This window comes from Carassius carassius, chromosome 11, assembly GCF_963082965.1.
Source record: "Carassius carassius chromosome 11, fCarCar2.1, whole genome shotgun sequence".
Lineage (NCBI taxonomy): Eukaryota > Metazoa > Chordata > Actinopteri > Cypriniformes > Cyprinidae > Carassius > Carassius carassius.
The window spans coordinates 16,793,694-16,809,962 of record NC_081765.1 but is presented as its reverse complement, the minus strand read 5'-3'; the positions used below and the strand labels follow the sequence as shown (position 1 = coordinate 16,809,962).

The 16,269-nt window shown below is 44.7% G+C and overlaps 1 protein-coding gene across 1 annotated transcript; it reads right to left on the bottom strand.

Moving 5' to 3' along the window:
- Window positions 1–213: 213 nt before the first annotated feature.
- On the bottom strand, window positions 214–16,060 carry LOC132152435 (fas apoptotic inhibitory molecule 1-like). Its single transcript, XM_059561201.1, has 6 exons — window positions 16,048–16,060; window positions 15,303–15,433; window positions 14,578–14,806; window positions 4,445–4,494; window positions 458–1,142; window positions 214–403 (listed from the first exon to the last, which is right to left on the bottom strand). Exons 2-5 carry the CDS (start codon window positions 15,414–15,416, stop codon window positions 987–989), a joined length of 549 nt encoding a protein of 182 aa, XP_059417184.1. The 5' UTR covers window positions 15,417–15,433; window positions 16,048–16,060; the 3' UTR covers window positions 214–403; window positions 458–986.
- Between the last annotated feature and the right edge of the window lie 209 nt (window positions 16,061–16,269).

Here is a 16,269-nt window from a genome sequence, read left to right as displayed (position 1 = left end):
CGGCTGCTTCTGTCACATCATGAATACACACCAGTAACTCAGTGCCACTTGAAGCTATGCATGCTCAGGCCATCACACATCCTCCACCATGTTAGGATCATGAGCTGTTCCAAGCCTTCTCCATACTTTTGTATTTGTGTCATTCAGGTATAGGTTGATTTTAATTTCATCCGTCCAAAGAATGTTTTTTTGCCAGAAGTGGTCTGGGCTTGTTTGCACCTTGTGATGAATCCTCTGTATTTGCTCATTTGAAGTCTTTTTTTTTATTGTAGACTTAGAAAGTGGCACGCCTACACCTGGGAGAGTGTTAGTCACTTGGCTGGATGTTGTGAAAGGGCTTTTCTTTACCATGGAGAGGATCCTCTGATCATCCACAACTGTCGTCCTGCATAGACGTCCAGGCCTTTTTATGTTGCTGAGCCCACCAATGCGTTCTTTTTTTTTCTCTAAATGTAACAAACTGTTGATTTGGTCACTCTGAATGTTCCTGCTATCTCTCTGATGGATTTGTTTTGTTCTTGAAGCCTAACAATTGTCTGTTTATCTTGAATGGAGAGCTCCTTTGACTGCATGATGTAGGTACACAGCAACATCTTAGAAATGAAAATGGAACACTTAGAATCAACTCCAGACCTTTCACCTTGCTTTTACTTTTCTTAACTGTTGTAGAAATAGTGAAGCAATAGCCCACACCTGCCCATGAAATGGCTTTTGAGTCAACTGTCCAAATATTTATGGTCCCTTGAAAAAGGTGGTACACATCAAAGAACCTTCCCTCCAATTTTTATGACAATACACCCAAATTAAAGCTGAGAGTTTGCACTTTGCCCATATTCATTATATACCTGTAACTTGAATATGTTTTGGTCAACGGCTAAATAAAAATTGTGCCATGTACAAATATATATGGACCTGACTGTATATTCACTTCTCATGACGTATAATTCAATGGATAATGGATAATCCAAACACACTCACACACTCATTCACACAGATCCCTCTGACTCTGAGATTTCCATGCCATCCACCAGCAGCGTGTGAATGATGCCATCTTGTCTCTTGCCGCTGCTCATAGCCTTAATGCAGCAGTCATGGTCGCCCAGAGAGAAATGCGTCTCTGTGCCTTCATCAACAAACTCACCCTGAGGGAAAACAACAAGAGAGAGGAATGTTTTTTTGAATGAATGATGGTCACATATGTTGTGGAACTGGTATGTTCAGTAGGGCTGTGACAACATCTGTATGACATTGTCTAATGTTAGTGACAAAAAACTCTAAACTATCCACTTTTTTATTTTTATCTTTGCCCTGTTGATTGTGTTAGGGGACTTAATCTAACCTGCATCACATGATAGATTTACAGTTTTATTTTGTTTATTTCATTATTGGTAATTTCCAACGCCCCTAAAACTGGCTCCGGGACAATTTTTATGTCATAATTCAGGTGTGAGGGGCTCCCGTCTGTTTTAGACTTCTCCTTACTTTTATATTTTTACACATCCATCAATTAGTGATTAGTGATTAGGTGGAAACAACACAAGACTATGCTACCGCGACTGTCAAGAGTGACTCGACAGTGTTCATTGTCCTTCCAGCAGCAGTATGGTTCATGCCTACAGCGCAGCTGCAAATACACGCAGCGCAAATACACGCAATAGACTTAGGCTTGCCGCAAAGCACCAGCAAAAGTAATTACCATTAATGTGACAGGGGGAAATAGTAAGGAGATATTTGAATGATTTACTAATAAACCAGTGTATTCCGAGTCTGTGTCACAAGGTTGAAGTTTCCGATCCTGACTCGCCATCTCCTCATTAGACATGCCTTTAGGCTACGTCCACACGAAGCCAGAGCTTTCACTATCAAAACTGTTTTTTTCCCTCATCTCAAGAAATATCTGCATCCACACGAAACCACAAAACTGACACAAAACGATGTAGTATACATGCCAGACCAGCATGGCGCTGTAATTCTGCCACAGAGATACACTAAAAATGAAAAGAAGAAGACTTGGACTGCGCATAAACCTTGCGTGCAGTATACAAACGAACATGGAACAATACATTTATTAATCTGTGTTAATGTTAGTTAATAAAAATACAATCGTTCAGTGTTTGTTCATGTTTTTGTTGCTGCTACGTGATGTACTAGTTTCTGACTAGGGGAAAGAGATGGGCTGATGAAGTCAGTGTTTCAGAAAATAAACGTATTCGCTCTCCGCACGAAAACGCAAAGGCAGCTTTTTCAAATTTATCCAATCTGGGACCCGGTTTTAAAAAATAATGGTTTCACTCTCCCAAAACGTCGGATGTATGCGTATACAGCAAAACGCATCTCCGTGTGGACGGAGCCTTATAGAGAGAAGTGCATCTTTACAGATTATGATTATAATTGAGTTTTTTGACTTGTTTTATTTTGTTAAGTACCGTATTTTCCGGACTATAAGTCGCACTTTTTTTCATAGTTTGGCTGGTCCTGCGACTTATAGTCAGGTGCGACTTATTTATCAACATTAATTTGACATGAACCAAGAGAAATGAACTAAAAATGAATCAAGAGAAAACATTACCATCTACAGTCGCGACAGGGTGCTCTATGCTGCTCAGTGCTCCTGTAGTCTACACTGAAGACATAGAGCGCCCTCTCGCAGTTGTAGACGGTAATGTTTTCTCTTGGTTCTAAATGAATTCGACTTATAGTCCAGTGCGACTTATATGTTTTTTTCCTCATTATGACGTATTTTTGGACTGATGCGACTTATACTCAGGTGCGACTTATAGTCCGAAAAATACGGAAGTCATTTAACTCTTTCTATAGATATATTTATCATGTCTGTGAGGCATGTTTTCACTGAGTTTCGGTTAATTTTTTGTGAAGCGCTCTTGTTCAAGATGAGAGAGCAGAGAATGCATCATGTTTGTTTTCTTTATTTTATAAAAGCACAACGTTTCGTTGATATTGGGAGTGCACACAAATTAAAGTAGACCCTTTGCAGTTACGAATGATGTATTACTCTTTCCTTATGAGCAAAGATTATGGTGTATCCACTGAAAAAAATGCCGCTGGTGTCTCCATGTCCTGCAAAGCGTCTCTGCACAAACTATTGGATATAGCGCACATTTATCTAGGTTTAACATTTAAACATTGTTATATTCTTGAACTGTTTTATATCTATAGATATTATTTTACGCAAGTCATGATGATTTGAGAAGGCTAATTTGATCAAACATAGGCTCACTGTCTGTCGCTAGCCACTTGGTCATTACTTAAAATAATTAAAAATGAAACAAATAAACACTTATATCTAACAAACAAAAAATGCTCCAAACATTTTTCTAAATTAACTTAATAAAAAACGAAACCAAATATAATCACTTTGCTATTACATACAAAACTGAACTATATTAATAGTTGAAACTATTATGTAGTATGAGCTGTTTAGGGACTGTTTAGGTGTTCAAATCAGACACTAGAGCATCCCTTCATTCTGACACAGTGGAAGATCCGATAAGAATCAGTGTAGAGGGGCCAAGTGTGGAAGATTTTGATGCTAGAGAGAGTGTGGCCAGCTGGTTTAGCCAAGGTCAAAGATCAAGAAGGCCAAACTACAGGAGTTGGCCATCCGAGGGGCATGCGACTGCAATGGAAGATAGTCCATAAGACATTGAGCCATGAGATGTTCAATCTGAAGCCCTTAAAACACTTCATTTAGATTTTAATTTTATTTCATTTATCTTGAGATGTTTTAAGTAAAAATTTCAGCTCAGTGAAGCACTTTAACCATCATCACTTTTTCGGTAAGTTACCTTTCTTGTAGAATTGTGCTTCAAATAAAGAACTTTATGTTGACCAGCTTGTTAGTTAATAATTTAGGCTACAAGTCAATATTGCTGCGGTGTTAAATGTGAAGCGGTCGGAAATTTGGGTGCAACTAACTTTTGTGCTGGTGCACCTAAGAAAGGCGCACCAGTGCAACCTGTGCAAAAGTTAGTCTAGAGCCCCGTTAAACTAAAACTGAATTAAATTTCTTCAGCTACCGTTTACTGTAGTCACACTCATTTTTACACAAAGAGCAAGAAGTTTATTGAGAGGTGCTACAGATTGCCGTGACCTAAGGTATTAACCTGGGGATTATTTCTGACATAAGAAAAAATTAAACAACAACAAAATTATATATCAGACTTTACATTAAGGTTCAAATCATTACTTAATGCTTTAGGTATCTTGAACTAACAATGAAAAATTATTTTTACATTTAGAGGTTTAGGCTCATATTTATAAACTTTTTTTTCATAAATTAAATGCTTCAAAATATTGTTAATTTAGTTCATGATATTCATGTATTAACTTATGGTAACAAATAGCAGCATTACAAAAAAAAAGAAAAGAAAAACAAGTTAGTATAGTATAATATAATAGTGAACATAGTAACTGCTGGACTTACAGCTGTTTCCATTTTCTGCCCATTACACCATATATCCATGGTATCTTTCTCTGTTAAGGATGGAAGAGTTTATGAGTGATCAATTAGCAGGTTGCAGGAGTGATGAAGATGAAAAACAACAATATAAATCACAATACTAGTCTCACTGACTCACCTTCAGTGCCCTGAAATAGACAGTATAAATCCAACTGGGAAGAATTAAATGCACAATACTGAATTTTTCATCAGAAAAATGGGGAGTTTCTCTATATATCAACCTGTTGTCTCATCACTCCTATCGAAAATAGAAGTTGATATTTTAGTCAAACTTTATACTGTCAATTTCAGCAGGACCTGTGATTGATGAATTGAACATAGTAGCTAATCTTAAAAAAATGTGTCCTATCGCACACTACTTGCTGCTACACCACTGAGATATAAGCCATATAAACACACAAAATCAAAGGTCTGGAAAGTCCTTGGAAGCTTCTGTTTGATAGTTAAAAGTGTTATTTAACTGAGTCATATGCTGTATTGGCGAGACCTAATAAAATTGCTAATGTTCACTAAAGCCTGATGTCCATTTGCTCACTAGAGCCCCAATGAAGTTTGTGTTTTTATTACAAGAGAAACTCCTCTTATTGTAAAGCACTAATTATTTAAAGAGATTTGTAATATTTTTTTGTTTTTTTTTTAACCTTCTTTAACATTTAATCTAATGTTATTTTTCTAACTTCCATTTGTGTTTCACTATGGGAATCGCTTTGGGCGTGACCAACTGCGGATGCTTTTATGACACCACATCTGTCTTTGACAAACAGGTCGACCTGTGACAAGGCTCCACCCCACCTCTGTTGTTTGAGGGCCTGCTCACGCAGGAGGAGGGGGACCTCGGGGACAAGGACATAGAGGGTGATGCTAACTCTGATCTCTTTGATTTAGACATGGACGACAAAGAGGAGGAAGACAAGTCCCTCTTCCCTGCCCAAAAGTCTAGACCTCCTAGCACCAACGACTCGGCTTCGCAAGTTGACAGTAAAATGGAGTGGTTGAACACTTCGATATATCAGAGGATGTATAAATTCCCGGGGCAGTCCGTGTGCTTGCTGAACGCATTGACTTTATTGTCTGCATATCAAGTGAAGATTTTGGAGGAGCTGGGGTGACAGATGGACTCAGAAGTGCCAAACCCAGCACTCTGGGACAAAATTGTTGGGCTGATCCGAATACCATTTTTTAAGCTTTGAACCTTGCGTAGTAATCAACACCGAATATTTGATTATTCGTCTGGTGGGTTGGCATTCGATCTTCAATTTTGAGATTCGCCTTTGAATATGAATCGCCCATGAGTGAACTTCATGATTCAGTTCATCTGGAATAGAAGACAAAAATGTTGAATTTGAAACTGGCCTAACACAACAGCATATCAAGTTTGAAAAATCACCCGAGTTCTGTAAGTATAACGCCTATAGTATATTGTTGGTGTAAAAAAAAATTGTCCATATTAAAAGTATTGCTCTTAACAGACCTGTGTGTTTTGTACCACTAGTGCGGTTTATGTTCTCTGAGCATATATCTCGTGTCATCGAGAGAAACCATGAAGATGGGACGTCCTTGAAGGGCTAGGGAGCGACTCTAATGGGAAGAGCTGTGAACAGCATGTGGCCTCAGCAGCTAATTTACATACACATAAATTATCTAGAGTTGCTAGCTGTGTGGTTAGCACTGAAACATTTTCTGAGCTTTATCGGAGGGCAGCATGTGTTAGTGAAGCCCGAAATTCCACAATGGTTGCTTACATCAGTCGACAGGGGGTTACACGCTCCCTTCAACTGCACCAGCGGTCGAAGAGGCTGATTGTGTGGAGCGAAACAAGGCTTTTATCCCTCAGGGCAACTTACATTCGAGGGATTTTAAACAGAGGAGCAGATTTATTATCCAGGGGAAATCCACTGAATGGGTAGTGGAAAATCCATCCCCAGTTGGTGGTCCAGATATGGCAGTGGTATGGTCGCCAGAAAGTGCTCAACGTCCTATGTATTTCTCTCTAGCAGATGAAAATGTACCACTGGGTTTGAATGCTCTAGCCCACCCATGGCCAGACGTCCTTCTTTACGCATTCCCTCCTCTGAGCTTAATTTATCCATCGTCATGGAAGCCCTTTCTCAACACCCCTTTGAGCCATTGGAGGGAATTGGTCTTACGTTTCTCTCTCTTAAAGGGGACCTATTATACCCCTATTCACAATATGTAAAATAAGTATCTGATGTCCCCAGAGTGTGTATGGGAACACAAAATACTTTACAGATAATTTTCTTATTGCCTGTTAAAATTGACAGGGTATGAGCCAAAACGTATAATTTTTGTCTTCACATTGCTTTCATATGCAATTTTAACTCCCATTTTCATATTCACGATCATTCTGGTAGCACGTGAAGGCAGCATCAGTTAAAAAGCACATTTAGCAACATTAGCCTTATAGAGTGCCAAGGTCTTTCAGAAAGGCAATTTGGAAAACTAACACGTGATACTTCTTTTGGAAGTGTAGCTGGATCACAAAAAATTGCCATTGCTCCATCCTTCAGGTGAAACTTTTGTGCAAAAACTACTTAACCTGACTCTCATTCACAAAGCAGTACAGTGTAAATGATACGCACAGACATAAACAAATTTCAGTAGAGTTGAGGGAGCATCTTCTTCAAAAATAAAATTAATCCACCTTGTTTTTAGCGGCTCAGATTTCAGGAGTAAACGGAGAGAGCTATGTGGATTCATACATCCAGCTACAGAACACCTAAAGCACTTGAGAGACATTCTCGTCAGTGCAGCAATGGCGGACTGTGTATCACCCACTGTGTACAGCTCACTATGAACTTGCTCAGAGCAGTTCTACATATAGACGTTTCAACAGCAACAACATAAACAAACGTTACTGTGCATGCGCGCTTTTGTGGACCTAACTTAACTTCCGGTAGACTTCCAATTAGAATCAATAACAACAGCCAAGTCCCTGTAGAGTAGATATTTTTTGATAACAAACAAAATATGTTTGCTGCGTGGATCAGGGCAGACTTAATGAAAATGCAAATTCATTCTTTGCCAGCAGGAGATGTTTTAAAGCATAGACATAAAGCACGAGAAATAGAGGTTTCCCCAGTAACAGCTGTAAACAAAGCAGAGCTGGTACGCTCACACGCATATAACATGCAAGTCTTCCTTCAGAAATACAGCGATATAAAAACACCTGTGCCTCGTGTTGATATTTAAACATATATGTAACATACATGTATGTATTATGTACATACATGTATGTTACATTATGTAACATACATGTATGTAAAAAGAAAAGCAGGTTTTAGGACTTATTGCCAGCTGTTTGTGTCATGATCTACTCCTCACAAGGGGAAGCCATTTTCTTGCCAACAGCTGTCTCATTGGATCATAGAGGCTATATCTTTAGCATATATTTGCAAGGGTCTTCAACTGCCTAAGGGCTTGAGAGCCCACTTCACCCGGGGGATGGCTACAACATGGGCCTTTCTTAAAGGGATTTCAATTCAAGGTATTTGTTCAGCAGCAAGTTGAACACCACATACTTTTGTGCGGTTCTATAGACTGGTTGTGTCTGAGCCTTCCTTAGTACATGCAGTGCTGGGAGCCAGTTGTTCCATGCCTATTTAATTGTTATGGAGGTGGCTATATCTCCCATAGTGAAACAACGAGTGAAGTTAGAAAAAGAACGATGGGTTACTTAACGTAAACCTGGGTTCTTTGATAACATAATGAAGTGTTTCACCAGCACTTCCCTTCTTGCACAGGTATGGGAAGAAATGTCTCTATAATGATTTTGGCAGGGGTCAACCTGACTGATATTGGTGGGATGGAGCCTGGTCAGAGATCGACCTGTCTGTCAAAGAGAGACGTGGTGTCATAGGAGCTTCCACAGTTGGTCACGCCCAAAGCGATTGCCATAGTGAAATACCTAACTCTGTTATCAAAGAACCCAGGTTTACGTTAAGTAACGTACTCGGTTACTAACGTAACCTCGGTTCTCTCTAGAAGAGGGAACGAGTACTGCGTCTTAGCTAAGACGCTACGGGAAAAGTTTCTTTTCACGAAATACTGAAGCAAAAAAATTATCCTTACTTTTGAATTTTTGTAAAGCGCATTTGCAGCAGCACACAGCCATAGGCGAGACGGCTCGCTCGCTCATTGGCTGCTCTGCGGCAACTGCACAGCCTATCGAGCGCAGGCTGATGCAACATCAGACCAATAAGGGCGCTTCGCGCCCTTCATGCCACTTCCCGCCGAAACGGGTGTGGCCCAACCCTATAAAAGGAGCTCGAAAAGGCTGACTCACCTGATTTATTTCATCACCGAAGCGAACCAGAGTGAATCGTACGCACGGCAGAGAACGCAGTTCTTCTTCTAGAGAGAACCGAGGTTACGTTAGTAACCGAGTACGTTCTCTTACGAGAGTTCTCTCGTACTGCGTCTTAGCTAAGACGTTACGGGAACCCCATGTAAAGCGCTGTGCGCGCAGGGATCACACACCAATAAACCTGGAAGCAACGCCCAGGATTTACAGTGCACAGTCACCCGAGGGACTCACAGAGAGTCCAGGACAGGAGGGGGGGGGGGGGGGGGACCCTCCGTCCCATATCTAGCCGCACCCGTAGATGCGGCAATATGACATCACACAGTCGAGGCAAGGCCTGACCAATGTGGCCATGCGGGTCTTACGCAATACTGCCCATATAACAGTCGGCAGCGAATAACGCTCGCGATCTCAGAGTTCCAATCAGGGACCTGATTCGACTATACCGACAGCAGCCTTGCTTGCAAGGCGGGAACCTCCAGGTTATAGAACCTGATAAATGTAGACGGCGAGGCCCAACCTGCCGCCATACATATATCCTGCAAGGAGATCCCCGTAGACCATGCCCACGACGAGGCAACGCCCCTTGTGGAGTGTGCTCTGACACCCAGTGGGCACTGAAGGCCCCTGGAAGCGTAAACTAACGCTATGGTGTCAACTATCCATCTGGATAGAGTCTGTCTCGAAACACCCATTCCCTTGGAACATCCACTGAACGAGACAAACAGCTGCTCAGTCTGTCTAAAGACAATGGAGCGAGACACATAAGCTCTTAAAGCCCTAACAGGGCAAAGAAGACTCGAGTCTCCATCCCCTCCTGACACCGACAGGGCAGAGGGCAATAACCTGAGCCCAAAACGGCGTGTTGAGGGATTTCGGCACATAACCGTGCCTAGGTTTGAGTATGACCCTTGAGTCATTAGGCCCAAACTCCAAGCACGACTGGCTCACAGAGAGCGCGTGCAGGTCACCCACACGCTTCACTGAAGCGAGATCCAAAAAGAACACTGTCTTGAACGACAGATGCTGGAGGCTAATCGTTTGGATAGGCTCAAAAGGGGGTCCCTTCATGGCCTCCAAAACCGTTGCGAGGTCCCATATAGGGACTGACGGGGGTCTGGGAGGATTCAGCCTCCTAGCTCCTCTAAGGAAGCGGATGACCAAATCGTTCCTTCCTATTGACTGACCGAGCGCTGTCTCAGAAAACGCTGCGATGGCCGCCACATAAACTTTGAGCATGGATGGGGCTCTGCCCTCATCCAACAGCTCCTGCAGGAAGGAGAGAACCTCCGTCACCTCACAACTAAGGGGTGAACATCCCCGAGCTGTGCACTAGCTGGAGAACACCGACCACTTCGAAGCATACAGCCGTCGTGTCGACGGGGCTCTAGCCTGAGTGATGGTATTTAGCACTCCCACTGAGAGATCAGCGGGTAACCGTTGAGCGCCCACACATGGAGGGACCACAACTCCGGTTGAGGGTGCCAAATCGAGCCCCTGGCCTGCGAGAGGAGGCCCCTCCTCAACGGCACTGGCCACGGGGCGGTGTCTGCTAACTGCATCAAATCTGGGAACCATGGTTGGTTCTTCCAAAATGGTGCTACAAGCAGTATTGAACATCTCGTTTCTCTCACCCGTTCTATCACCTGCGGAAGGAGGGAGACGGGGGGGAAAAGCATAAAGCGGGCAGCACGGCCATCTCCGTGACAGCGCGCTTTCGTTCTTGGAAAAGAACGCGGGGCAGTGAGCGTTTTCGTGGGACGCGAAGAGGTCCACCTCCGCCCTGCCAAATCTCTCCCACAACAGCCGGACTGTTTGCGCGGGTGTAGAGACCATTCGCCCGTGGGAATGTTGTTTCTGGACAGCCTGTCTGGACCCAGATTCTGTAGCCCAGGTACATGAACTGCCCTCAGCGAGCGCAAGTTGCGCTGAGCCCAAACCAGGAGGCGTTCCGCCAACCTGCACAGGTTTCGGGACCTGAGACCGCCCTGGCGATTTATGTAGGACACCACAGACATGTTGTCCGAACGGACTAAGACGTGGTGCCCCTTGATTCGGGGACAAAAGCGCGTCAACGCGTTCTCCACTGCCAGCATTTCCAGACAGTTGATATGTTGGAGCTTTTCCCGTTCTGACCACAGGCCAAAGGACGGTCTGCCCTCGAGCAGCGCTCCCCATCCCGAAGTGGAGGCGTCCGTCGACACCATCTTCACTTTCGAGGAAGTCCCCAGGCTTACACCTGATTGGTACCAGTCGTTCGCTATCCAGGGTTTCAGGGCTGTAACGCAGCTCTGATTGACCCTGAGATGCAGCCGACCAGGTACCCGCGCTTTCAGCCAGAACTGCAGGGGGCACATGCGGAGCAGGCCCAACTGAAGAACTGGAGATGCTGAGGCCATGAGACCCAGCATCCTCTGAAATTCTCTGAGCGAAACGGTCGCGCCGCAGCGGAGAGAACTTGCTGTGTGCTGAATGCCCAACGCGCGCTGTGGTGACAGCCGCGCCGTCATGGAACTTGAGTCCAAAGCTATACCCAAAAACAGTATCGTCTGACTAGAGTTCATCGAACTCTTCGTCCAGTTGACACTGAGACCAAGTTTCTCGAGGTGATCGAGTAAAATGGCCCCGTGTTCCACGAGCTCCGCTCGAGATTGAGCCAGAATCAGCCAGTCGTCCAAATAGTTCAGCACTCGCACGACTCTGAGTCTGAGAGGAGCGAGCGCTGCGTCCATGCACCTCGTAAACGTGCGAGGGGCTACGGACAAGCCGAACGGCAGGACTGTAAACTGGTATGCCTGGCCCTCGAAGGCGAATCTCAAATATCGCCTGTGACTTGACGCTATCTGTATTTGAAAATATGCGTCCTTCAGATCTATTGACATGAACCAGTCTCCTCTGCGAATATGCGCGAGGAGTTTTCTGGTCGTAAGCATTCTGAAACTGCGTTTCACCAATGCCTTGTTCAGCTGTCTTAGATCCAGTATGGGCCTGAGACCCCCGTCTTTCTTGGGCACTAGAAAGTATCTGCTGTACAGCCCCCCCCTCACATTGAGCTGGAGACACAGGCTCTACAGCCCCTTTGCTCAACAGTTTTGATATTTCGGCCCGAAGTATGTGTGCTACTTCTGTTTTGACCGCAGTTTTGACGCGCGCTAAAAAGCGCGGAGGGCGTCGAAAAAACTGTAGCGAGTAGCCTCTCTTTATAATGCCTAGCACCCAATCCGAAACCCCTGGAAGCGCTGACCATGCATCTGCATGAATGGCTAAGGGCTGGATGCGAAGCGCGCTCTGTTGACCGGGCAACGGCGGCGCTTCAGTGCGCTGCACCATGGGCAGATCGCTCCTCCTCGACCCCGTTCCGGTGCTTAACCGATTGAGGGAGGGTTGAGCGGGTCCCGTGGGACTCGTGATGTCTGCGACTAACTGTGGGCTGCAAGCGTGCACATTTATCGCTTTCGATTCGCTGACTGCCTGGGCAGAGCATATGTGCACGGGTTTCGTTTTTACAGAAACCACGCGCCGTGTGTGACATAGTGTTTGTAGGCACTGAGGAGTGTGCACATTTACTATGTAGCGAGTCGATCGAGTCGATCTTATGGGCGCGAGCCCTTGCTGGCTGCACCGTAATCCTCAGCCGTGACTCCCGCGGCGCGGGGTGACGGCTGGAAGAGCGAGAACGGGGTCCCGAGCTGCGTTGCTGACGCTGTCGCGATGAAGCAGCTGGAGACGTGGGCGTGACTGAGAGCTTTGTGGGGCCGGTCTAGCGCGGCTCGCTGCAGAACCGGAGCACTTTGGCAAGAAATGCTTAAACGCTTGTGACGCTTTCTGATCCTCGACGAATCTCTCGACAAACTCGTTGACAGACGATCCGAAGAGGCCAGCAGGAGTCAGCGGGGCGTCGAGGAACGCAGTGCGCTCAGACTCCACCATGTCCGAAAGCGTTAGCCACAAATGTCTCTCAGCCACCGTAGCGGAAGCCATAACCCGTCCCATGGCCTGTGCAGCGGATTTTGTAGCGCGGAGGGAGAGATCCAAAGCACTCCTCAGATCCGCGAGACAGATCGCTTCAGGTCCCATCTCATCCAGCTTGCGGAGGAGATCGCCCTGGAAGATCTGCAGCGTGGCCATGGTGTGTAGCGCAGACGCAGCCTGCCAGCAGCGGAGAAGATCCGTGAGAGCAGCGATGACGTCATGCGGCAGGCTTTCGATGGCAAGGCCGCTTTCGTCCACCGTCCAGCAGAGGGCGGGCAAAGGTGCGTTGCTATAGCCTGTTCCACCGGCGGAAGTGACTGGTAGCCTCTGTTTTTAGCATCGTCCAGTGTGGAGAATGCTGGCGAAACAGACAAACGAGTTCTCGCTGAGAACGGAGCGTTCCAAGCTTTCGCCACTTCTTCATAAAGCTCCGGAAGAAACGGGGCGTGCTTCGAGCTGAGAGAAATACGCTCATCCGGGAGAAAGCTACCATTCAGCCGGGAACGAGAGGGGGGCGCTGGTGCAGACCACTCGAGGCCGAGGCTCGCCGCGGCCAGCGTGAGCACTCGCATCAGCTCTTTCTCGATATCAGCCCGTCTGCTGGGCCTCTGAGCAGAAGGCGCGAGATCCGCGGAGCTCGCCCAACCCTCACTGCCCGAAGCTAGCAGAGAGCACGTGTCCTCTTCCTCCGACGCGGCCCTGAGATCCACTTCCTCGGAGGACGCGGCAGCAGACAGCGGGCGCTGACCATCGGGAAGTGATGCAGGGGAGGCCGGTGAAGCGAGGAGAACCGGCGAGCTCGGTTGAGCTGGAGGCGGTTCCGGTAAACGCTGGGAGCGGCGCTTTTTACGGCGCTGTGGCGCAGCGGAGGATGCAGGCTTGGAGAAGAATGCCAGGCGAGTCCTCAGAGTCACCATCGGCAGTAGCTCGCAGTGAGGGCAGCCGCCGTCAGCGAGCGCGAGCGCTGCATGATCCTCACCCAGGCGGGAGACACAGATGACGTGACGGTCTCCTTCGCTGAGCGGGGCTCTGCACGAGCCGCACGAGGGCATTTTTAAAAAGACGCTGCTCTTTTACGAGTGTGCGTCGCAGGGCGAACACACACAGGATATAAAAGGATATAGGCGCCGGAGAGCGCAGCAGGAATGGCAGTGGAAGGCGGCGAAGGCCAGCAGCTTCAGAAGTGGCTCGTCCCGCTGAGATGCTTATCAGATGGCGCTTGCTTCCTTTGTGATCCAACGATGCGTGAGCTTCGCTGAAGAGATGAAAAATCAGGTGAGTCAGCCTTTTCGAGCTCCTTTTATAGGGTTGGGCCACACCCGTTTCGGCAGGAAGTGGCATGAAGGGCGCGAAGCGATAGGCTTGTGCAGTTGCCGCAGAGCAGCCAATGAGCGAGTGAGCCGTCTCGCCTATGGCTGTGTGCTGCTGCAAATGCGCTTTACAAAAATTAAAAATTAAGGATTATTTTTTGCTTCAGTATTTCGTGAAAAGAGACTTTTCCCGTAGCGTCTTAGCTAAGACGCAGTACGAGAGAACTCTCGTAAGAGATCCCATCGTTAATCACTGCTGCTGTGAGGCAGGTCAGAGAGCTGCTGTACTGCAGGGGAAAATAATGGATTGTGTACCTTTTGTGTTCATTGTTATCCACTTACAACAATGAACACAAAATGAATCCTTGCTTTTGGATTCTACATTCTAATAAAATGCAGGAACCAGTATTGTTGGAGGAACAAGAAAAAAAATTCATCATAGACCAATCAAATCACATATTCATTTGAGCAACTTGTGACCAGGTATTTCTTACCCAGAACCACTCTGCAGTCGATGCCATCAAGGTTGAGGAGCCATGTGCTGGTAACTTTGGAGCGATTCTCCATATACTTCTTCAGGCTCTGTCCGTTAATCTCGAGAGTGTACTCGTATGCAAAGCCACTCACTGCATCTATGTTAATAGTGGCTTTTGTATTTGTATCACCCACATGAAAAGTCTCTTTTCCAACCAGTTTGAACATCCAATCTCTCTTAATGACTTCCTGGGAAAGTTATGAACATACCTGTGAGGCATCAGCACTTATTTTCCCATCATTATAATGAAAATACTCATGTCACATATTTCTAGTTCAATATAGTTATTAGTCAAGATCATCAACTAGATAAATAAATAAATAAATATACAGTTCTGGAATAATACAGATTCAAAACTGCATAACTGACCATTGTCCCTATCTAGTGATTTTCTACATTGATTTTCATAAACTAACTGCAACATTTTCATTTATTTTCATCCTAGTTTTGGTCTAAATATATTCAATATATAATTGTCTATAATTGGCAACTCATTTTCTACACAGATTTTCTTTATTACATTCTAATATTACAAATGGGAACAAACTGCAGCTTCTTAATTTTCTTCCAGCTTTGGATTATTTATTTATTTTTAAATAAATGGTCATTAGTATTTTATACAAGTATGACTGAACTTCAACAAGTATTAGCCTGAGTGCCAGCTATTTGTACTAAGATTCTCACCTTTCCATCAATGTAAATGACCCGCTTGCCTGTGGTTGTGCCATGTTCAAATTCAATCCTGTGCACACCATCACTCAAAGCCACGTCCCACACAGCTACAAGATCTCCTGACATCTTCTGTCTTCCAGTGCCTCAAGAAAAATTTATCAAAACAAATATGACTGAATTTCTCATAATAGCCAGTAATAATAGTAAACATTAGAATAGTCTTAAATATTTTTTTTAGCAGAGCAGAGATGATGAGTATAGTGTACAAATAGATGAAAGGATTAAAGAATATATATATATATATACAGACACACACACACACACACACACACTGTATATAAAGAAAAATATTCTGTATAGAAGTAGACATTTGTACTTAATTTACTGCTGTGAATCTGAAAGAAAAGATGAATGATCTGTTAAATTTACAAACCAATATTACTGGGTTTTTAGCGACATGAAAAGATAGAACGTCTGTCCGTCTTGTTTCATAACCAATAAATGCTAAACATTTCCTATGATGATAATAATACTAAAAACACCGACAGCATTGTCCATATACAGAGAAGGGGAAAATCATTGTGGCCTGAAAATGACTGGTTACAAGATTTTCTATGGTAAGAATATTTCAAGAAATCTTGACAAAACGGGTGGTTGACGATGTGTCAGAGCCATCAAATCTGTGAACCTGAAGCTGTCAGTCATTCAAAACACAAGAGTCAGAGCAGTAAAGACAATAATAAAGATATGTAGTTACCGATCCGATTCAGAGCAGAAATAAAACGCGTTTGTGTATATTTGATTAGCTTTTCCTAAAGGCAGAAAATATTAACACAACTGACGCCAACAGCATCAACACAGGTAGCTCCGAAATTAGCCAACAACACATTTGCTCCAGCTAACATCTGTTACTATGGCAACCGCCTATTCTTCTTCTGTCCCCGTTTTTTTTCAGTTTAGATACTACAGTAGACTCTAC